At 39.6% G+C, this 22,780-nt stretch overlaps 1 protein-coding gene and 1 long non-coding RNA gene across 2 annotated transcripts in view; one reads left to right on the forward strand and one right to left on the reverse strand.

The window, feature by feature from the left end:
• The first annotated feature begins 42 nt into the window (after positions 1-42).
• Positions 43-20,630, forward strand: LOC306646784. The gene is made up of 3 exons (XR_013759969.1): positions 43-291; positions 9,368-9,570; positions 20,139-20,630. It is a non-coding gene; the product is annotated as an uncharacterized lncRNA (long non-coding RNA).
• The window catches only part of KIF15 (kinesin family member 15), a 59,651-nt gene continuing 40,114 nt past the window's right edge, over positions 3,244-22,780 (reverse strand). The window contains 13 exon segments of the mRNA XM_079115492.1: positions 3,244-3,838; positions 4,172-4,303; positions 4,554-4,719; positions 8,309-8,346; positions 8,785-8,857; positions 11,741-11,850; positions 13,228-13,395; positions 14,337-14,438; positions 16,346-16,492; positions 19,795-19,917; positions 20,713-20,817; positions 21,658-21,744; positions 22,091-22,160. Coding sequence (XP_078971618.1) covers positions 3,776-3,838; positions 4,172-4,303; positions 4,554-4,719; positions 8,309-8,346; positions 8,785-8,857; positions 11,741-11,850; positions 13,228-13,395; positions 14,337-14,438; positions 16,346-16,492; positions 19,795-19,917; positions 20,713-20,817; positions 21,658-21,744; positions 22,091-22,160 — 1,384 coding nt within the window. The 3' untranslated portion in view covers positions 3,244-3,775.

Raw genomic sequence — 22,780 nt, forward strand, 5'->3', positions numbered from 1 at the left:
GCCAGGCGGAGGGCGCGGTTGCCTGCCTTGGGGACTCCCGGTTCCGGGCCCGCGCGGCGGCTGTGGGTGCGGAACGTCAGCCGCTTGCCGTCCGGCGACCACCACCCCGGCCACACGGCGCCACCCAGCACCGACCCCAGTAGCGAGCTAATGCCCAGTCCCGACCCGCCCAGACCGCGGTCGCTTACGCCTTCCCAGCCCGCTCACCTGTTCTTTCCAGTTCCTGTCGCGTGCATTGAAGGGCGCTGGACACCTCCGGACTCAGAAAGGAGGCTGGGGAGGGAGAGGATGGTACGCGCTGTTTGGGAAATTAACATGTGGTAGGCGGTGAGAAGTCGTCGGTGGTCCCTCGGCTCAGATGGTTGACAGCACCACTGATCTCCTATGCACTTGTGTGTATTTATAATGTCATTTAAAAATTGCATTTCCTTGAAATCATAGAGCTGTTGAAATGTATAGTTTCCACTCTCCAGAAAAATTAGTTAACACCTTTTCTTTATGCATATTTAGTTATATAGAGTACAAATGCTAAAGTATTTTATATATGGGATTCCCCCCGCCCGCTTCCGTGCTGGGAATTGAATCCCGCGCCTCCGCGCATGCTCAGCAGGCACTCTACGGCTGAGCTACATCCCCAGCCTGGGCTTTTCTAAAACACAAATGATTTCACAGCACACAAAATATTCAGCAGCACTCTATTCCGTGTTAAGGAAGTGTTCATGGAAGTCTTTGTACGCCACCTTGCTTTGATTATAAGGTGGTTTGTGGCTCAGATAAAAGCATGGCTGACCCCCACAACTCCTATGTGGTACAGACTATCCCATTTTGCAGAGGGACAAAAATTGAGAAAATTGAGACTCAGAGAGGCCTCCACCATTCCATAAAATAAACTCCAGCTCAAAAATGGTCTCCTCAAAACTCTTACCTTCCTTTGAATCTTCAGGAAAGCAAGTGGTGTCTCCCTGATCAAGACTACATAATGTGCAAGGGATTCTCTCGGAACAAGCAATGCCTTTTCTAGCACCAGCAGTTGAGCATCTTCAAGTCACCTGCTCTGAAAATTCCCATACTCTTTTACCTACTCACCAGTCTTGTGGTGAATCCTCTGGTTGTCTGACTCTGTACTAGCCTGCCAGCTCCTTGAGGGCAGATACTACATATTCATTTGTCTTCAGGTGCCCTTTGCCTTGTGCAGGGCCTTGTGCTCAGATGATAGTTGCATTGAAGCCATCTTCAGTCAACCTACTGGGAAGTGGTTTCTGCTCCTCACAGCTACCCTGGGCACACAAATCACCTAGGGGTCTTGTTAAAATGAAGGTTCAGATGAGGTCTGGAGCTGGACAGAGGCTGTAACAAGCTCCCAGTAGCCTGTGCCAATGCTACAGGTTAAAGGACCACACTGAGTAGCAAAGCTTTAAGTGACGGTTGCCCTGAGTGCAGTTGGGCGTCCTGCAGCATACGTGTCCTCTGTCAGGGCAGAGCCATATTGCCATTCTGTTCCTGCCACAGTGCCAGATAGTGTGACCAGCTCATGTCCTTTCTGCAGATGTTTGAATACACTATGGAGAAACATACTAACAATGCAAGCCAGAACTGCCTCAACTGGGACAATGTGGAGGGGAACATCACACTCCACATTTAATTAAAAAAAATCTATTAAACAAACCTCAAAGATGGCTTATGAGCAAAAAATGACCCACTGAGTACTAGGAAACCCTAAACTCCTCCTCACCTAGAAGAGTCAGACAATCTAAAAGGGGCAAAGAGGGAATTTTAAAGCGTGAAGCCCTTGGTGTGAGACAGTGGGGGCTCTGGTGACCTAAGCAATGAGTACCTTCTGTCACCCTTTTTCTCCAGCCTTGCCTGAGTGCCTCTCTTTTGTTCTGTTCAGTCCAAATGAGCACATAATCTGGACAACCGGGCCTTACCTGTTCCAAGTGGCATAGTAACCTGGATGCTTAAGACCCCTGAACTCCTTGGGTTCTGGCTTTTTGCAGAAATCTGAGTTCTAACTCTCATGTCCTGAGGACGACCTTGTCTTCTTTCCCTGCTGTGAGTGATGTTACAAGTTAAATTGTGTCCTCTAAAATGATAGGTTGAGGTCTTAACTGCTGGTACTTGTAAATCTGACTTTATTTGGAAATTGCAGATGTGACCAAATTAAGATTAGGTAATTAGGGTGTGACCTAATCCAACATGATTGGGTCCTCATAAGAAAAGCAGTTCAGGGGCATGTGCAGCTCAGTGACAGGGTGATTAGTACGCATAAGGCCTTGGGTTTGATCCTCAGCACTGATAAAAGGGTAGGGGGAGCAGTAGGGAGAACACCATATGATGTATGTGATGCTGTGACTGGAGTCAGTGACTTCAGTGTCACAACTAAGGATCGTTGGCAACACCAGGTGTAGGCTGCCATGCCTGGCAAAATTCACTGAAGAGTACAACTCAATTTTTAGTAAATTTAGAGTTGTGTAGCCATGTCCACAAACTACATTTCTGCCACTTGAAAAAGTTCCCTCGTGCTATACAGTCTTTATACTCCAAACGAAGCAACCAATGGTCTGCTTTCTATCATTTTGCATTTTCTGAACATATCACATAAATGAAAGCATGTGATATTATTCAGGTAGTCCTCTGGGTCTGGCATCTCATTTGGCATGTTTTTTGAGGTTCATCCACATCATAGCATGTATCAATTTTCAGCAATAGTATTCCATAATATGAAAAAATGTTTAATAGTCTTAGATACCAGGGAAATTCAAGTGATATACCAGTACAGACCCACAAGGACAGCTGCAGTAAGAAAACCTGACAATAGTGAGTATTGAAGACATGGAGAAACTGGAACAGACAGCTGTGGGACTGTAAAATGGTATAGCCAAAAAGTCCATTTGGAAAAGGAAAGCAATGTCTTAGAAAGTTAGACATCACAGATGACCTAGTGACCCCATTCCTAGATAGGAACCCTCTGTCCACACCAAGATTTACACATGTATGTTTATAGTGACCTTATTTCCAAGTTGGAAACAGGTCAAATGTCCACCACCTGATGAAGAGATAAATAAAATGTGAGAAATCCATATACAAAGTATTATTCTCAATTAAAAAGAATGAAATTCCAATACACAGAAGCTCCTTGAGAGCAGGAGTCTGCATTTGCTTTGTTCACTGATGAGCAGAAACTGGCATCCAGTAGGCGCCCCACTAAGTATACACTGATAAACAGGGAATGAACAATGAGAGTCACTGTATTATTTTTTAAAGACTTTATTTGAAAAACAGTTAATATTTACAACCATAGAAAATGCTCATGAGAATAAAGAATACAAAAATAATCTATATTAACAAGTTCACTAGTTTCAGCCATCAAACTCACTGTAAGTTGTGGAACCACCACATATTGTTAGAGCTGCCACAAGAATCAAGGGAGATTATCTAAGAAGAAAACGATCTAATATCCACTGTGGATCTTAGATACAGGCTTTTATTTTAAAAAGGCAAAAGGGTTTCCAATATTTACAACTGATTTCCAGTCTGGAAATGGAGGGGTAGCCCCTTGATAGCATGCTGCTGACCGTCACAGGTGTACATGGATGCAGAATGTTCATTAGAAAACTCGAGGGTCATTTACCACCACCACATACACATCTCATAAGTAAGACCCTTAAATTCAGCTCTGCTAAGGGGGCAAGAGTAGGTCTTACTTTTGAGAAAAAAAAAAAGACAAAAGAAAAAATCTCCAACAAGATGATGCTTTGGGAGTTGACCAGGGTCCTTATGATTCACTCTTTTTCTTTTCCTTTAAAAATATATTTTCAGCACGCAACTTTTCTGACTCCTATAAGTTATTTTAAAAAAGAAAAAAGGAAAAAAAAAATTAAAGCCCTAATTTTTTCTTTCAGAAGTACAGGAGGCGTACTTGCCATTCATTAAGTATTTATTTCAAATGAAGATTAGAATGTCTGATTTGTTACCTAATGAACAAAAATTGCCATCTATGGGAATTTTAACTGATTAGATTATATCAGATTTGTAATGAACAGAATTATTTTGGATTTAGGAAGTTCCCTGAAGCTGTTAATTGAGTCAGTCATTAAATTTTAATTTATTTTACTAAGAGAATCACTTTGAGATCAGAGTGAATTTATTCAGAATGCTTTTCAGAGTGTACCTCAAGAAGCCGGACATTTTCCTTCTTCAGTCGTACTACGTATTGAATCTTCTGATGCAGGTTTTGGTGGCCCACCAGTTTCCCATTCTCCTCGGTGAGAAACTCCACCTGCTTCCTTAGCATCATCATCTCCTGCAGGCAAATCATCCCAAGGAGGGTAAATGAGAAGCAAGACTTACTCTTTCAAAATTACATTATTTCTTGCCCTCCAAGAGCATAGGAAGCGAGAGTCCAGAACCCCAGTTTCTGTGGCCACATACCTCTGTGTACACTACAGAAACGTGGAAGCAAGGACATGCAACCACAGAAATGGGCTTGCATGGATTAGTTGTATTTATTTAAGTGTTCTAAGAACCGTGAAAAGTCCCTCACACCAACGTACCTGGGACCTTCTCTCTCTCTCTTCATACATCTCTTCCAGTTTTGATCTCAGTTGCTCTTTTTCCTGGAAGGCTTTAGACTCTAATGCTCTGGTTCGAACAATTTCCTCAGTCATCCTGAGGCAGTCCATCTCCTTGATGTGAAGAGCACCCTGAACTTCTTCTAGACTGTAAGAATAAGTATTTCATGATATTCCAAAAGAATGTATTTGAAAAACAGCACTCAAGTTAGATACTTCCCCTCTAAGCCCCAAGTTATAATGTGGAAGTATCCCTGATCTTGAGCTCTCCCCTTCAGTCAGCAAAAGAAGAAAGCCAGGCTTGGGGCGTGGCTCTGGGGCAAGTGCTTTCCTGGCCTGCACAGAGAAGAAAGCCAGGGATGCAGAGCAGATATGCTTTTTTTGAGTTCAGTTACTCAAGACCTTCATCTTCTCTTTTATTTTGGAAAACTTCAAAACACTTTTTTTTAAAAAATAAAGATTTATGATGAAATTATTCAGCCCACTTGGAGCAGAAATAATCTAGGTATCATCACAGTCTGCATGGTTAATTCATTGTCCCACGTCTCAGTAATCACTTCTAATTTTGAAAACTGGTCCTCAGCGGGACACTAGTCATTTCTTCAAGGATGTGCAATTTAGAATTTATACATTTTATATAACTACCAACTGAAAAGAAACACAAGAAGTAAGGTTAGTAATTATTAAACAATATTGTTTTAAATAAAATTGTTTGAATACACTTTCCCAAAAGGAACCAATGCTTTTTATTATACAGTGCACATGAAATGTAATCTCGATTACTGAAATGATGCGGTATGCAGAATTAACTATACTGCTATGGGCCAGTTTTCTGAGGGTTGGAACTGATAAGACAATGTCTACCACTTGCTGGGGTACAATTCCCATGCCCAGTGAAGTGTAGGCTCCTATACATTTTAAGGACTCCATGTCACTAGACTATGCAATAAGTTATAGGTCAAGATGGATAGCTTTTATTCTTTTGCTACAAGGTCTCAAATGAGAATATTATTTCTAAAATGGCTGTGATTCTACAAACCACATATCTGGATTCTCAAAGATTCTGTAAAAGATCTGGGTTTCTGGCTTAGTTTTATCACTGATTGGAAGCCAGTCTCTGAACTACCCGTATGCAAATGAAAAGGTTGTTTACACATGCAGCATGTGTATGCAAATGATTCAATGATCAAGTAATGAATCTTTCAGTTTGGGTGGTCTTTGACCACCTGATCAAAGATCGTTAAAACAGCATTTTTGATGAGAGAGCACCATAATTTTTGGGGAAGAGCAGGGGTAGTGCTGGGGATAGAACTCAAGGCTGCACACATGCCAGGCAAGTACTCTGCCTATGAGCTAGATTCCTTGCCCACCATGTTAAGTTTTGGCATATTAACTTGGAAAGAATTCAGATAACTGGATGACAGTACTCTCTAACTTCTTCCACTGCTATTTACTAGTATGTGAAAAAAGATTTCTCAACATTTATATCTATGAAAACATGAATAGAAATGATAATGAATTCCTGTCTCATTTTACAATTAAGTGTAACAACAGTGAGTCATCCGAAGACAAAGCATTAGAATAAAATGCATTAAGAGATGCATTTTCACTAAAGTTTTACTAAGTATAGCCAGGGTATGGTGGTGCATGCCTGGAATTCCAGCTGCTCAAGAGGCTAAGGTAAAAGGATCACAACTTTGAGGCCAGCCTAGGCAGCTTAGACTCTGGTCAAAAAAAATAAAAGGTGGGGTGGCTGGAGATACTGCTCAGTGATAGAGCACTTGTTCAGTATGTGTGAGTCCCAGGGTTCAATCCCCAGCACTAAAGAAAAAACAATTTTTTTTTTTTTTTTACTTAGTAATTTTTTAAAAATTTATAGTAAATTTAGGACACTTTGACAATTATAATAAGAACCCAACTGGGAAGAAATAACCATAAGATTAAAATACATTTTGGAGGCTGGGAATGTGGCTCAGTGGTAGAGTACACGCTCGCAGCTCTGCACACACAATGCCTCCAGTGTGCACAGGCTGCCGGTTTGATTCCCAGCACAAGAAAAACAAACACAAATCCAAAAAAAGGGGCTGGCAATGTAGCTCAGTTGGTAGAGTGCTTGCCTGTCAAGCACAAGGCCCTGGGTTCAATCCCCAGCACTGCAAAAACAAAAACAAACAAACAAACAATCTAAAATAGGGTTACAGATTACTTTCAGTTTGTGTACGTGGTAGTATGATTAGTTAATCAATAAAATATTCCCCAAAATATAATTAATTAGGATAAAATTCTGCAGAGTATATAGAATGGAAACTCAATTGAAAAGGGAATAATGTATAATTTTAGACTTTGAAATTTGCTTTTTTTTTATATTGGGATTGAACCCAGAGTTGCTTATTCACTGAGCTATATCTCCCACATTTTGAGACAGGGTCTTACTAAGTTGATTAGAGCCTCACTAAATTGCTGAGGCTAGGAACTTGGGATTGGACTAGGGATCTTCCTCCCTCAGCCTCCCAAGTCCCTGGGATAACAGGTATGCACCATCACACCCAGCTTGCATGTATGTGTGTGTGTGTGTGTGTGTGTGTGTGTGTATTTATATATATATATATATGTATATATATATATACATATATATATATATATATATATATATTTTTTTTTTTTTTTCCCCCCCCAGTGCTGAGGAATCAAACCCAGGGCCTCATTTCATGCGAGGCAAGCACTCTACCCCTGAGCTCCACCCCAGCCCTCATACCTTGCCTTTTTTCCCCTTTCCCTTTTTGTGGTACTGGGGATTAGACTCAACAGTGCTACACCACTGAGTTACATCCCTAGCCCTTTTTTATTTTTTATTTTATTTTGAGAGAGAATCTTGCTAAAATGCCCAAGCTGGCCTCAAATTTGAGAACCTCCTGTCTCAGCCTCCCAAGTTGCTGGGACTACAGGTGTATGAAACCATGCCTAGCTCTTCATGTATTTTTAGTTTAGTGTTTTTTTTTTTTTCTTCAGGACTGAGGACCGAACTCAGGGCCAAGCACTCTGCCACTAAGCTAAATCCCTAACCCCTGTTCATGTATTTTGAAATGACTAGAATGTAGCAAATTGGTTGGAAACCTTTAAAAGAATGACAAGAGCTTTAATTTCAAATGTCATCTTTTTCAACAGGCTAGACCATCCATCCTTTGTAATAGTTTAAACTTCTAATGAGAAGTTTTAGACATAAGGCCAACTTAAAAATATGTAAGAGGGTATATGGTATTTCAAAATTCTCTTAGGATGTATAACAAGTAAAAATATTTGAGGACTCTGGATTGGTAATTACTCCAATATCTTTCGAATGGTATTTTATCATTTTATTGGTTACTTAGTTTGAACTTGACAGAAAATACAGTATGTCTTGTTCATCAAAGGATGAGGCAATTTATAAGAAATAAATTAATATGGAAACTATATAAATAAATTAAAATCACAGCTTCAGAAAAAATACAAAAAGAACCAGGGTCAAGACACGAAGGAATCAGAGCATTGATCTGCGGGTCTCAGAGGCCCTCAAGGGAAGCAGAGCAGACATAAAAAGGGAAACCTGGTCAGTTATGCTTTTCTCATGCCAAGAAAGAGAAAATTCAATTCTTCAGGGGAAGCTAGGCTTTTCCATGTGCTCATTTCCTAAAATTTCTCTTTAGAGGAGAATAAAGAAAAGATGATCAAGATTTTGAACTGCAAAATAGTCTACTTACTCTGTCTTCATTTGCATCATTTCTTCGACTATTTTACTCTATAATAAGACATAAAAAAGATGACTTAGGTTCCTTTAATAACATCATATTAAAAATGTTAATGACATTAAAAAGAAAAGACTCAAAGGAAGCAATCCAACCCTAATAAAATCAAACCAACGTCCTCTTCCGCAATCCCAGCCACACTACATTGGGGGGTACGCATTCACAAGACTTCATGCACTGTGCCTTCCGGGGCCTCCACACTGGCTTCTAAATGAAGGGCTGCATGGGGTATGCCCAGCAGGCGGCTTCCCACCCAGGCACAAAGACAACTCCACTCAACTTCTCAGCTGTCTAAGTGCTGATGGTAAACATCATGCCACACAGTGGGAATGCAGAAGAGACAGGAATCTCAGTAGCAAAACAGTTTCTAAAACATAATTATGAAAACACTCCTCAGAGGAAAAGATACTATTGTATAACATAAATCATACTTTAGCAAGTCTTTCTTTGATAATTTCTTCTTCTTCATTCTTCAGCTGTTGATTGTCTGGATGATTCTGATCACTGCATAGGTTAGAGGAGCAGACAGGGAAACATTGTCAAGTACATACAAGTGTCAGTTTCAAATTCATGATATGTAGCAATGAAAGTTATGCCAAGAAAAGCCAACTCTTTGGTGACTGGGTCAAGTTAGGACAGTTGATAGATGTGACCAACACATGGGATGAAGTGAGGCTGCTCCCCAGAACTCAGGACTCATTCTTCCCAGGACAAAAACGGGACAAGCAGAACCGGGACATCTAATCAAGGCCTGGATGAAAGTAAATGTAGAAACTAACGAAGAGTGGTAACATCTGAAGATCAAATGGGGGCAAAAGAGGGCCGGGAAAAAAGGAGGGCTGGGGCCTGCTATGAGCATGATCAGGTGGGAGGGGGCCTTTTTAAGAGGGGGAGGGCTTCTTAGGCCTTGGGGTGGCTTGGCCCCTGGGAGCCCCTGACTTCCCCTTTGTCTGGATTCTCTAGTCAGCTGGCAGTTTCTGATGACCATTCTGGCTTCCCATGTATTGCAAATAGGAGGGAAGCAGGTTCCCTGGGCACCACGCATACATCTCTTCCTGAGGAAGGAACGCTCCCTAAATACAGACGGACGACTGTACTCTGGGTGGCTGGCCCCTCTGGGAGCTGAGTTCTGCGGGCAGTCCCAGGGATGGCAAGACCTCCCCCTCAGAAAACCTGCCTGAGCGCCGTGGGCTTCTCTAGGACTCTCTTTCTGACGGGTGAGTACAAGACCATTTCTTGAAGGAAAACAGAAGCTACAGTAAGGTCTCTTGCCCTTAACGAATCTGGCAGCCTAGACAAAAATGGCAATGAAACTCCAGTGAGGAAGGACTCTGCATCATGGGGGAGGTGTTCTCTGTGTGCTAGTCCAGGACAGGCAAACGTTTTCTTTTCTTTTTCTTTCTTTGGCAGTACTAGGGATTGAACCCAGGGGTGCTCTACCAGGGAGCAGCATGCTTGGCCCTTTTTGTTTTTGATTTTGAGACAAGGTCTCACCAAGTTGCCCAGGCTGGCAGTGAACTTGCAATCCTTCTGCCTCAGCCTCTGAGTTGCTAGGATTACAGGTGTACCTCGCTGAGTCTGGCAAAGGCAAACTTCCCGTCAGAAACTAGATAATCACTATTTTAGGCTTTAGTAACCATACCATCTCTGTCCTAGCTACTCATCTGTCTACTGCAGTGCTAAAGCAGCCAGAACAATATTTAAATAAAAAGAGGTGACTATGTCCCAGTAAAACTCTTTGCAAAACAGGCTATGGGCTGGACTTGGCCCCTGGATTGTAGTTCACCCCTTTTCTGAGTTTTCAAAGGTTTGGTGTGGCTCCTCATACAAGGGACATGAGACTATGAAATGAAGTATTTAAAATTATGGTTAAATAAATGATCTGGGGATGTTCTATGTTCCATGTTTCCACCAACTCTAGATAAAGATCTGGATATGGGGGTAGAGCCTATGGAAACTAGGTGAGCAAACTGTGGTATGGTCATCAATTATCTAGAAGGGGAGGAAGTTGCTAATCAAAAATGCAGATTTCAGGCTTAAAATCCAGCCCTACAAAATCTGATCTCTGATGCTTATTAAAAGTGGGAAAGAACCATTTAAGAAAAGATCATTAGCACACCACCATCACCACCCTCAAATCTCTTGTCTCAGATGGGTTGGGCTGGGGAGCTGGCAAACTTCTATCAGAGGCTTTCTTACAACAGCACAGATAGGACAGGTAGATCTGGGAAGCTAAATTCAGTAAGGTCCTCTACCCCAGAGACTGCCCCAACTAACTTTGGTTCCATTCAACTTGCCACATAAGTTTTTAGTCCACTCTCATCTTTAGTCCTTTCAAGAAGAAAATCAACAATAGGTTGGATCATAATTCTACTTTATGTGCTTAATAACTACCTTTTATTGAGTGACACTGTTACTCAACTCTATAACTGGCACTTTTCATAAGCTTTATGTTGTTTAGGTGCTGGGGAAGGAATCCAGAGCCTCAGGCAGGCTTGGCAAGTGCTCTAACACTGAACCACATCCCCAGTCCTCTACATGTTATTTTCAATCTTTAAAACATCTTGGGTGGCTGGGGTTGTGGCTCAGTGGTAGAGTGCTCACCTAGCACGTGTGAGGCACTGGGTTCCATCCTCAGCACCACATAAAAATAAATAAATAAAATAAAGGTATTGTGTCCATCTACAACTAAAAATATTTTTAAAAAATCTTGGGAAGAAGTTATAACTTTCCTCACTTTCTTGTTCAGGAAATTTAGGCACTAAGAGGTTAAGAATGTGTTCAAAATCACAAGACTTTTAAGTGCTAGAGATAGGACATAGGTCTGGATGTGGCTCCCCGTGGCACTATGCTGTGCTAGTAGCAAATACAACTAAATAAGTGCTTTAGCTGAGGCCAAATCACACACACAGACATGGTTATGGCAGGGGAACCCTCTCTATATAATGCTCGGGATGTTCTGGCCCAGCCCAGTCCAGGAGTGTTCCTGGACCATGAGTTATGAAGCAAAGACACATGGCAGGAATCCTCCCTTTTTCAGCAGGGCTTCTTGAACTCTGTCTTATTGAATTTATTTACTATTTAAAAAAAAAAAAAAAACTTTTAAAAATAGAAGTAATTCAATTCAAATATTTCACACATTTTAGATTAATTCCAGTAACTTTACAGAGCAAAAGGTTAAGAGAGTAGTGGAGATCATGAATGCCTCATCTGCCCACTCTGGAAAAAGCAACATCTTCTTCAGACCTGCTTCAAATCAGCAAAGGGAGCCCCTCCCGGGCCCGTGGGAACGTCCTATACATCGAGAAACCAATCCAACCTCACACCCTTAACTACCGTCAGGCAGGCCAAGCTCCAGTCCACAGAATTCTGGTGGCTTTTTCTCACCTGTTGTCCTTCTGTCTTTTAATATCATCCAGCTGACTTTGCAGGAGCCAGTTTTTCTCTCTTAACTGCTGGGATTCCAGGCGGAGGTTTTCCATTGCACACAACTGCTCCTAAGAACATACCAAAATCATGTCTATTCAGAAAACACAAGACAGTGTTATTTTGCACCCCAAGTCCATGACTGAGGCAGGTATTCCTCTTTTAAATCCCTCCTCTGCACAGAACAGGGCAAGGGGTATTGCTGGATAAAACACAGATTGTGACAAGTTCTTGGAGGCCTAGAACTATGACTCATGACCATATCCACTGGGCTTTGAAGAGTTTCTTATCAATATCACATAGGTTATTTCTTTATGTGGGTGTAATTCTCATAACTCCTTTATGAGGAAAAGATGACAGAAGTCTCTACTCTGGTAAATGTTCTCAATTTTTTTTTTTTTTTTAAATAGATTCTAAATAAAGCAAGCAAAGAAAAAAACTGATGCCAGAGCCGATCCCTCAAAATACTTAATCAGACCCTAACTTAAAAACCACGACTTTAACCATTCAGAAGAAAAACACTCGCCTGCAAGGAGTATTTTTTTAAAATTTAATTCTACTCGCCTACTCCGTGATCTCTTTTAACCTGACCCAGTTTCTTCTAAGTTTCAAGATCATGCCAACCTGGGTAACAACCCCATTCCTGAGACAGCATGAACTGCCCTGAATTCAAAGGGAAGGAATGATCCTCCCCATGAGAGACAAAATCCAAGAGTGACACTGTCTTTACATACGTTATGTCACTTTGGTTAAAGTGACCTAATTGGGTTCTTAAACAAAAACTCACTGCAGAGCAATGAACAGGCTAAATGGTCTCTTCTGCGGGCTTCCACACCCCACTTAAATCTACCCATATACTTCTCCACACGCCTTCACCCCAGATCATACAAACACCCTGCCACTCACAGAAGAAATCATTTTAAAGTTATCACAGACAAAAGTAAATCTCCCTCATATATAAGGGAAAAAGTCCAATAACAGAAAAATGGTGAAGGATAGAGTTCACCACAAAAGAAAAATACAAGATGCTTGAAGTTACTTCAAATAAGAAAAATGAAAACGACACAGATAACATGCTTATAAGGTGGCAAAGACCCCGAAGTTGCACAGCACTATGAGGTGAAGTTTAAGGGTACAGGCTCTCTCCCGATGACAGTGTAGTCGGTACAAGTTGTACGATATGAGACCACTGTGTAAAAGTCACACAGGGCAGGGAAAGGATGCTTCCAGACTTGGCTTGTGTGCCCTGAAAAGCTCTAACGAACAAGGAAAAAGACTGGCTACCCTGGGACAGTACACTAGGCAGCCAGGGATCAGAGGTGGGAGGAAGACTTTTCTCTGGTTACCCTTCAGTTCTGTGCTCTTTGACTGTTTATCCTTAGCAGCTTTGCGGATCCTGCTCATGTTTTTAAATTAAGTTTACTGGGGTGGGTGGTATCCTCAGGTACCTTCATTCTGAGGATTTCAGCGTTTTTGACTTCTCTGTCTTCGTTCAGCTTTGTTACAAGATGTTGCAAAGACGTTTTAGAGGCTCTTCCATCTTCTATCTCTTGTTCTTGTGTTTCCAGGAGTTTTGCCAAATGTGTTTGAAAGTGAGGTGGTGGTGTTTTAGGACTCTAAAATAAAATCACATCTCATCCAAATACCTGATTAAGTGATGCTATAATGATTTCATTTTTAAATCTACAGAGCTAACACACAGAATGTGCATTTTAAATGTATATGCCGAGCAGCTAGCACACAGTTCATGCCACAACATAAACCAGTTTAACTTATTCTAATTCATGTCCAAGTAAAACACACCTAAGACTGGTACTTTTATCAAGGAGAAAGCAGACAGAGGATGTCAGTGAAAATCTCTTCCTTTAAAAAGACAAAGCTATCCCACTCCTTGGCATATATCCAAAGGACTTAAAATCAGCATACTACAGTGATACAGCCACATCAATGTTTATAGCATCTCAATTCACAACAGCTAAGCTACGGAACCTTCAACAGATAAACAAATAAAGAAAATGTGGTATATATACACAATGGAATATTATTCAGCCATAAAAAAGAATGGAATTATGGCATTTGCCAGTAAATGGATGGAACTGGAGAATATCATGCTAAGTGAAATAAGCCAATCCCCCAAAAACCAAAGGCTGAATGTTCTTTCTGATATGTGGATGCTAACACATAACAAGGCAGGAAGGGAAGAATAGAAGTTCATTGGATTAGACAAAGGGGAATGAAGAGAAGGGAGGGGGGTGGAAATAGAAGACAGTAGTAGAATGAATCAGACATAACTCTCCTATGTTCACATATGAATACATAACCAGTGAAACTCCACATCATGTTCAACTGCAGGAATGAGATACTAATTAGAATAAGTTATACTCCATGTATGTCAATATGTCAAAATATACTCTACTGTCATGTATATCTGAAAAGGACAAAAAAAAAAAAAAAAAAAAAAAAAAAAGACAAAGCTATGGTCCTGGTTCTACACTTTTCTCATTCACAAAACAAGCTGTTTATTCCTCCTGCATTGCACACTTTTCTTGAGAAGTACCTGGGGATACTCAGCAGCAGAATCCATCACGTGTTCTAGTTGCCTCATTTTGAAGTTATATTCATTCTTCTTCTGTTCTACTTCCTCTTTCTTTTGGGTTAGCTGGAAAAATTGAACAGATGAAAGGTTACAAGTTAAAATAATATGAAGCACAGCGTTGAATTAGAAAAGACAAGCTTTCCCATCACCAATCATCAGGGAGATACAAATCAAAATCACAACAAGGTATCACCTCATACCTGTTAGAATGGCTGGAGACACACACACACACACACACACACACACACACACAGGTAAGAATGTGGACAAAAGGGACTCTCTGCATACTGTTGGTGAGAATGTAAATTAGTACAGTCATTTTGGAAAACAGTATGGAGATTTTTGCCAAAAAACTGAAACTAGAAGTTCCGTATGGCCGGCAGTCTCGCTTCTGGGTTTGTACCCAAAGGAATGGAAACGATAGGCTGAGGGCAGTGCTGCACTCCCAGGTCCACAGAAGCCTCCTTCACAGTAGCCCGATTATGGAGTAGACCTAAATGTCCATCAACAGATGAACAAGTGAGGAAATGTGCACACTACGTAAAATCAGCATACTACATGCAGTCAGATACTGTTCAGCCTCGAAAAGAAGCAGATTCTGTTCTTTGCAACAACAGCAAGGGTAAACAGGGAAGATGTTGTGCTAATTAAAATAAGCCAGATACAGAAAGCCAGGCATACGTGATCTCACTTATGTGTGGAATCTAAAAAAGCCAAATTCATTGAAGTAGAAAACAGTGGGAGCAGAGGAGGCAACATGGATGGGACATGTTGGTTAAGGGGTACAAAGTTTCAGGTGCACAAGAAAAATGAGTTTTGAGATCTACTGCAATGTATGGTGAGTACAATAAAAATAGCCAATTAGTGTAATCATCCCATGATGTGTGTTTGTATAAAATCACAATGTACCCCATAAATACATCTTACATCTATCAATTTAAAAAAGACACTTCTTGCTAGGTGTGATGGCATGCCTGTAATAAGAAGGCTGAGGGAGGAGGATCCCAAGTTCAAGTTCAGCCTTGGCACTTTAGCAAGGCCCTAAGCAACTGAGTGAGACCTTTTCTCAAAATAAAATATAAAAAAAACTGGGGATGTAATGCAGTGGTAAAGTATTCCTGGGTTCAATCCCCAATACAAAAAAAAAAAAAAAAAAAAAAAAAAAGATGTTCCAGTCAGGTGCAGTAGTACCTGCTGGTAATCCCACCAACTCGGGAAGCTGAGGCAGGGGGCTGCAAGTCCAATTCAGCCTGGGAAACTTAATGAGATCATGTCTCAAAAAATAAAGTACAGCGGGCTGGGGATGTGGCTCAGTGGTAGATTATCCTTGTGTTCAATCCCTAATACCATGAAAATAAAATACAATAAAAATGCTTCTTAGAATGCTATGTATATATGACATACATGTATACATACCCATCCTATCTATATTTGTGTGTATAAAAGCCAAACTCCAAGGTATGTAGAAATATGCTTTTTACAATATATTCTAGAGGTTGAGATTAATCATTTGAAAAGTAATTAAGATACTAAAACAGAATGACAGCATTTTTTCACAGTAAAATTGTGAAATCTGGGACCAGTAATCTCTTTTTCTCCCACAATTTGCCCTGGGTTTTATTTTCTCAATTTTATAATAAAAGGTTCATTTTAGAAAAATACAAACTGTAAAATAACAGCAGCAGCCAAAGAAATGATGGTCAGCCATGCCCTCACCAGAGTGGTTAGGAGTGATGGCCAAGGACCCAGGGCAGGGAGGGATATGGCCATGCAAGTGTCAATTCACGTGAGCTAACCCGAATCCACACTTCACAGTGCACCTGCCAGATCACCTAAGCTCTCCTTCAGTCTTCACCTGTTGGGAGTGGAGAAATCAATTTCCTTGGCTGATGTCAGGAAGGAATGTCCTGACAACTTCCTCTGTGGATTCCTCCCGACACCATCCCGACTGACGCCACGGGGCAGCTCACCTTATACTGAAGTTCCTGGATCAGGGCCTCCTTCCTGGTCAGTTCTTCCTGGGCTGACTGCAGCAGCTCTGAGTGCTTCTTCGAGGCTTCTGTGAGCATGTTCAGCTGCTCAGTGGCATGAGCCAGATCCTCACAGAGCATATCCCTCTGTTAGGGGACAAAATCCCCACACAGAAAAGATTTAATTTTGATTCTCCAATAAAGGTCCACAAGACACTACTGATTTTTTAAAGGTTGAATTTTTATGTAAAAAAAAAAAAAAACACAAAAAACAAAAAAACTTTCTGTGCACTAATCATTCCAAGATAATCAGTTAATATTTAGGTGAACAGACCTACAGGAAGGTATGACACAGTAAATTCATAGAGATATCCCAGTTGAAGTTGAACTGCACTCTCCCCCAACCTTTAGGATCTTAAAGCTGAATTCTCTTTCTTGGGGAGGACCTGAGGTACAGAGCTTACCCGATGTCTTGCCAATTGATTTTAGTTTTTTATATATTAAAAGGTAAATAGCTATGAAGACACCTTACCCCAAGTCAGTTGGGAAGGGGCTCCATAAGTTCACCACTGCACAGGCCATCAATTTCAGAGTGTAAGATGATGGAAAGTAACAGAATCGGAAATCCTAAAGGCTGTATACATAACTCCTATGTATGCAGTGTATGTAATCACTACCAAACTATGAAGAACCTGCTTATCCTTCCTTTCCAAATCCATGCATGTACGTATTCATCTGCTATTTAACAGAAAATACTGGATATATTGCAAACATTTTCCCATCTACTCATTCTTTTCCTGTATAATTTTCTTTGGGTGGGCTCCATTTCATCTTATAGATACACCACAGTTTAACCCATCACTGAATATTTTGGTTAACTTGACTTTTTCACAATTGCATATACTTCATTCTCATATCTACATTTACTTCTTTAGGGTAATTTTCTACAAGTACAAACTCAAATTATATGCAAAAAACTTAAGGTCCCTATTACCAGATTACCTCTCCAAGGGCTGAACTTCAAAACCTCTACATGTCTAAGGAATCGCCCCCTCTGCACATCTTCCCTGAAACTTACATTTTATAACATATTTTAATTTGCATCTCTTTGATTCCAAAGAGGTTTGTGTGCTGCTACATTCCTTCTCTGGGGGAGCGCTCACTCATGTCCACTTTCCACCAGGGATGTTCTCTTCTCCTCATGAGTTGTAAGAGCTCATCTGTGTACTCAGCTGATTAACCTGATGTCATCAGTTGTAGCTTCCCCGAGTCTATCGTTCAGTCTTATTTTTCTCTTTAATCTATATGATATTCCCTTTTGGTTTCTAATCATAGTATCAACATTTTTTCAAAGAGCCACTTTTAAAAACCATCTTCAGGATTTGTCATGTCTTTGTATTTTCTAATACTTTTGTAATACTATCTGTTTAATCTAAGAATTTGCATTGGCTTGGCTGGGGTTGTAGCTCAGTGGTAGAGTACTTGCTTAGCATGTGTGAAGTACTGGGTTCGAACCTTAGCACCACATAAAAATAAATAAAGGCATTCTGATCATCTACAACTACAAAAAAAAAAAAAAAAAAGAACTTGCATTAGTACGAATCTAACCTTATCTTTTCAAGTGGGATTTATTTATTTATTTGTTTGTTTATTTATTTACCAGTGCTTGGGATTGAACTCTGGGCCTTATACTTGCAAGGCAAGCACTATACCAACTGAGCTATCTCCCCAGCCCCCTAATATTTATTGACAACCCATTTTCTTTGTTGTTGTGAAATATCCCTTTTACCAATATACTAAATTCCTTCCTCTTCATGGTGGTCTATCCGCAGATGTTCCAAATTGTTGTAAAGATCTACCATCAATCCAACACTGAGACTGCATTATAATGTCTAGTTTACAAATTTCTCTGCATTATTTTTTTTCTAAGTTTTGTTGAGAAATTTTGTGTATTTATTTAAAGGAATTTTAAAATCCTCTTTTCAAATTTTTAAAAATTGAGATTTGAACTAGAATATGTAAATTTCTATTTCTAAAGCAACAATGTGCCTTCCTATCCAAGTCTCCCTATAGGTCCCTTTATCCAAGTCTCAGCAAGTTTTATGTCCTTGACACTCATTAAACCTTCTCCCTAAGATTTTGATACATATATAAATCAATATATCATTTTGATGTGTTTTTGAATGGAACTTTAAAAACATTCTTTTGTTTTAAAACTGGTTATTGCTGATGTTGTAAAGCTATTTTTATAAACACTTCGCCAGGCAAGTGGTGCAGGCTTATAGTCCCAGCAACTCAGGAGGCTGAGGCAGAGGACTGCAAGTTCAAGGACAGCCTAGGCAGAGTCTTGTACAAACACTACTTCTTTTGGAAAGCTCTTTGGAATTTCTCCAGACAGAATTATTCCCCTCCCTCCCTTTCCCATGCTCCAAGTCATTTATTATATAGTAATATGCTTAAACTGGAAATGCACGCTTTGGCCTAACAATGTTTCAATCCTTCCTCCCAATCCCAAATGCTAGGCCAGACATAGGTTGTACAGCAGGTAGATTCAATAAATGTTTGCTGAAGTTATTTCATTGATAGCACAGTTTCCCAAGAAAACCTTATTTCTAAAGCAAATGAAGACCAATATTCACAGCAGATTATCATCTATGTGAAAGTTTTAGGACTAGCCTAAAATATTTCTAGAAAGATATATAAGAAACTGGTAACACTGGATAGGGTGCTTTACCACTGAGCTTCCTTCTCAGTCCTATTTATTTATTTATTTTTAAATTCTGAGAGAGTCTTGCTAAATTGCTGAGTCTTGCCTTAGATTCACAATCTTTCTGCCTCAGCCTCCTGAATCACTAGGATTATAGGTATATGCCACCATGCCTGGCTAGTACCACTTAATTTTTTTAAAATATACATTTTTAGTTGTAAATGGACACAATACCTTTATTTATTTATATGTGGTGCTGAGGATCAAACCCAGTGCCTCACACTGGCTAGGCAAGTGCTATACCACCAAGCTGTAACCCTAGCCCAATACCACTTAATTTTTGAAAAGATAAATTTATAACAACAATAAGAACAACAAAAGGAAAAACCTACCTCAGCTAAAACATAAGAGGAAACCCTGAAATCAAACTGTTAACCAGCCTTTCTTTGCTCTTGCTGCTACCACTGCATCCAGGTAGAGGCGGTTTCCACTCTAACTCTCCTTACATAAGGAAGCCAGTTTTAGGAAGTTACCAGGGTATCATTACAAATGAATGAAAACAGATCAACTACCTAAGACAACAATTTTAGTGTTATCTCTGAATTGCCCAATCTCCCATGAGAAAAGTGGCTCTGATTTTAATTGTGACTTTAAAAAAACTCCTATGTTTTCATGTACAAATATATACATCGCTAAGTAATAAGACAAAAAAAAAAAAAAATCATGCTGTGTTAACATCTACCTCAATGTCCTCAGAGAGTATTCTCAGCCTAAGGGTTTCTTTCAGATCCTGAATATCCACTTCCTGTCTCTTGATCAATGCTCTGCTCTCTTCTTTGTCAACCAAAGCAGAGTTGTATTTGCACTGCAGAAAAGAAGATCATGATATAAGAGCTGCCTACTTTATTAGTTGTTTATTTGCAGATTAAAATAATTTAAGAGTTCCAGGGTGATGACCAGATTAACACAGCTAATTCTACAAATACTTTTTAGTAAAGGAAGAGAAGAATTGATGTATGTGGCAAAAGAAGTAGAAAAGTCCCATAAGTTGGTGAAAAATACTTCTGATTTTGTCTTCTTCACCAGGACACTGCCTTTGGAAAAAAGCATGGTGTATGGCAAGCTCCTCTTGCAACAACACTAAGGTGAACAAAACCTTCACCTTGACCCGAAAGCAGAGGAGGAAGCATCAACATTCAATTTGGATACATGCAGAAGAAAAAGTAGTCACTTTAGGAAACATTATTAAGTCTAAAAATGGGGAAACAAACCGTGATTAATGTTTCTGAACTTCATTAAAATGTTATTTTTTTCCCAAAGCAACTAATGAACACCACTTCGGCCTTCACTGTCACAGGTAACACCCAATTTATTCTTATCTGATTTGGATCAGCAATTCCCAAGTGCTGTGCAGAGAACACTGTTCTAGGACAGTGAATGTGAGAAATGCTGCCTACATTGCCTCCCAAAGATGTGTACGCTGCACAATAAAGCCTTTGCAAGTGCAGGAGACACAGGAATTCACTGATCTTTAATTAGTATTCCCATATTATTTGATCACAGATTCTTTTTTTCTGATGGGACATTTGTTAACCCTTTGGGGAGTCTATGAAGTGTGTCTCATGCACAAATTTAATATCTTCTTGGGGACTGAACTTACGTTTATGTCCTTCAGTTCTTGTTTCAGGGTGTCTATAGTTTCTGTTTTCTCACAGATTAATGTTCTTAGTTCCTGGATCTGGTTCATGAGTTCAGCTACAACTTCCTGATGAGGACAGAAATAGTATCTTCATACCCAATGATGTTAAGGACATCATTTTAAAGTGATAAACCATTTATCGTTCCTAATGGCAACATAAGAGGTCAATTTTATTTTAGCAAAATATATCACATTCCATTATTAATATTGATTTATATTTTATTGGCTTTATTCTACTTTAATTAATTGCTTTGGTTTTATGAATGAATAAGAGCTAGAAAATAAGGATTTTTCTAGGCCTGTTAATAAGTCTTGTGCTTTTGTTTTTGAGATGGGGGTCTTTGTTGCCTAGGCTAGCCTCAAGCTCAGGATCCTACTGCCTCAACTACCCAAGCAACTGGAACTACAGGTATATGCCACCACACTGAGCTTATACCTATTTTTATACTTGGAGAAATATGTTATTATTTTTTAAATATTTTTTTTTTAGTTGTATGTGGATGCAATACCTTTATTTTACTTATTTTTACGTGGTGCTGAGGATCGAACCCGATGCCGCACATGTGCTAGGTGAGCGCTCTTACCACTGAGCCACAACCCCAGCCCTTATTTTCATCATTCTAAATTAAGGTCAGCACCAAGGGATTTGAGAATTTGTATCATGGAACTTAGAATTAATGAGAAAGAGTCACAACTATATCAGCAGAATGTGTTTTACAAATACATGCTCTATTCAAAGCAACAGAGCAGTTTGCTCTTGAAATTACTTGAAAAATTAACTTAAAGGGAGACCTCATTCTGTAAGCACCCTTGGAAGATACACAAGGCCTAAATGAACATGGACATCGAAGCTTCCACCTTCTCTGAAGGTGGAATGTCAAGTCAGCATTTATAAACTCTACCTACCTTGTCAGAATCTCTAGACTTTTCCAGAGATTCGATCACTTTTTCAGTAGCAAGCAAGCTTTCTTCTAATTTCTGTACTTTTGCCATCTATGGGGGAAAAAAAATACTTAAAAAAAAAAAGAATTAAATCACGACCACACATACATTAAAATACAAACCAATTAACCAAGCTGATACCTGCTTTTCATACTATAGAGTCTATACTAAGAGTAATACATGAAAGTGATAAATTGTGTTGAAAGGCAGTGATTCTGTGGTCTCTATCAGGAGGACAAAAATGATGTATGATTATAGCCATTTAGGAGTTAGAAAAGAGCTAAAAAATTAACTGATTTCCAACACCTAAAGCTGAAATAATTTTTATAGTAAACTTCTTTAGATATCAGGAACTTACAAATTTCAAATAGTAGAGTCAGAATAACACAAAATTTACCTGCTGCTCACACTTGTTCATCTCTTTCTGTTTCTCCTGACGTACAGCCTCAAGAACTTTTAAGATTTCTCTGGAAGAGAAGAAGTATTTTTTAACCAATTTCATTCAATGGAAACAGGAACTGAGTCTGTTAGTTTGGAAGAGATTAAATGCAATGCAAATGTAGTTTATTAAACACATCCTTGGCTTTGTCATTATAGTTCAGTGGAAATCAGAAAGTTGAACCATTTCAATGACTATTGAATAAGAGCCCATTTTTGTTTTATGACCATTTTACTTTTGTTTTATGACTATTTTACTTCAGTACTCCTCAACATAACATACGGTATTTGTTAATTACCTGTCTCTTCTATGCTAAAGTTCAGGAGGACAGGGATGTTCTGTTCACTGTTTTACTCTCTATACATTGTGGCATCTACCAGAATAGTGCCTGGCTTAATGGATATCACTGAATGTTTGCATGAATGAGAAAAAGTTAACTGTCTATCTCCTATCTAGATGTAAGTTCTACATTTACCACCGTACACCAACGTGTGAGATTCTGTCTCATAAAAAGAACTCTGTAAATATTGACTGAAGAAACAAATCTGCCTTAGAATGATCATGAGACTGCTGGCTGAGGGCCAAGAGACTGACTAAAGGCTATCAAGGAAAAGAACTTGGAGAGAAAAAAGAAAGACATTGGCATTT

The sequence above is a fragment of the Sciurus vulgaris genome (assembly GCF_902686455.1).
Source record: "Sciurus vulgaris genome assembly, chromosome: 16".
Lineage (NCBI taxonomy): Eukaryota > Metazoa > Chordata > Mammalia > Rodentia > Sciuridae > Sciurus > Sciurus vulgaris.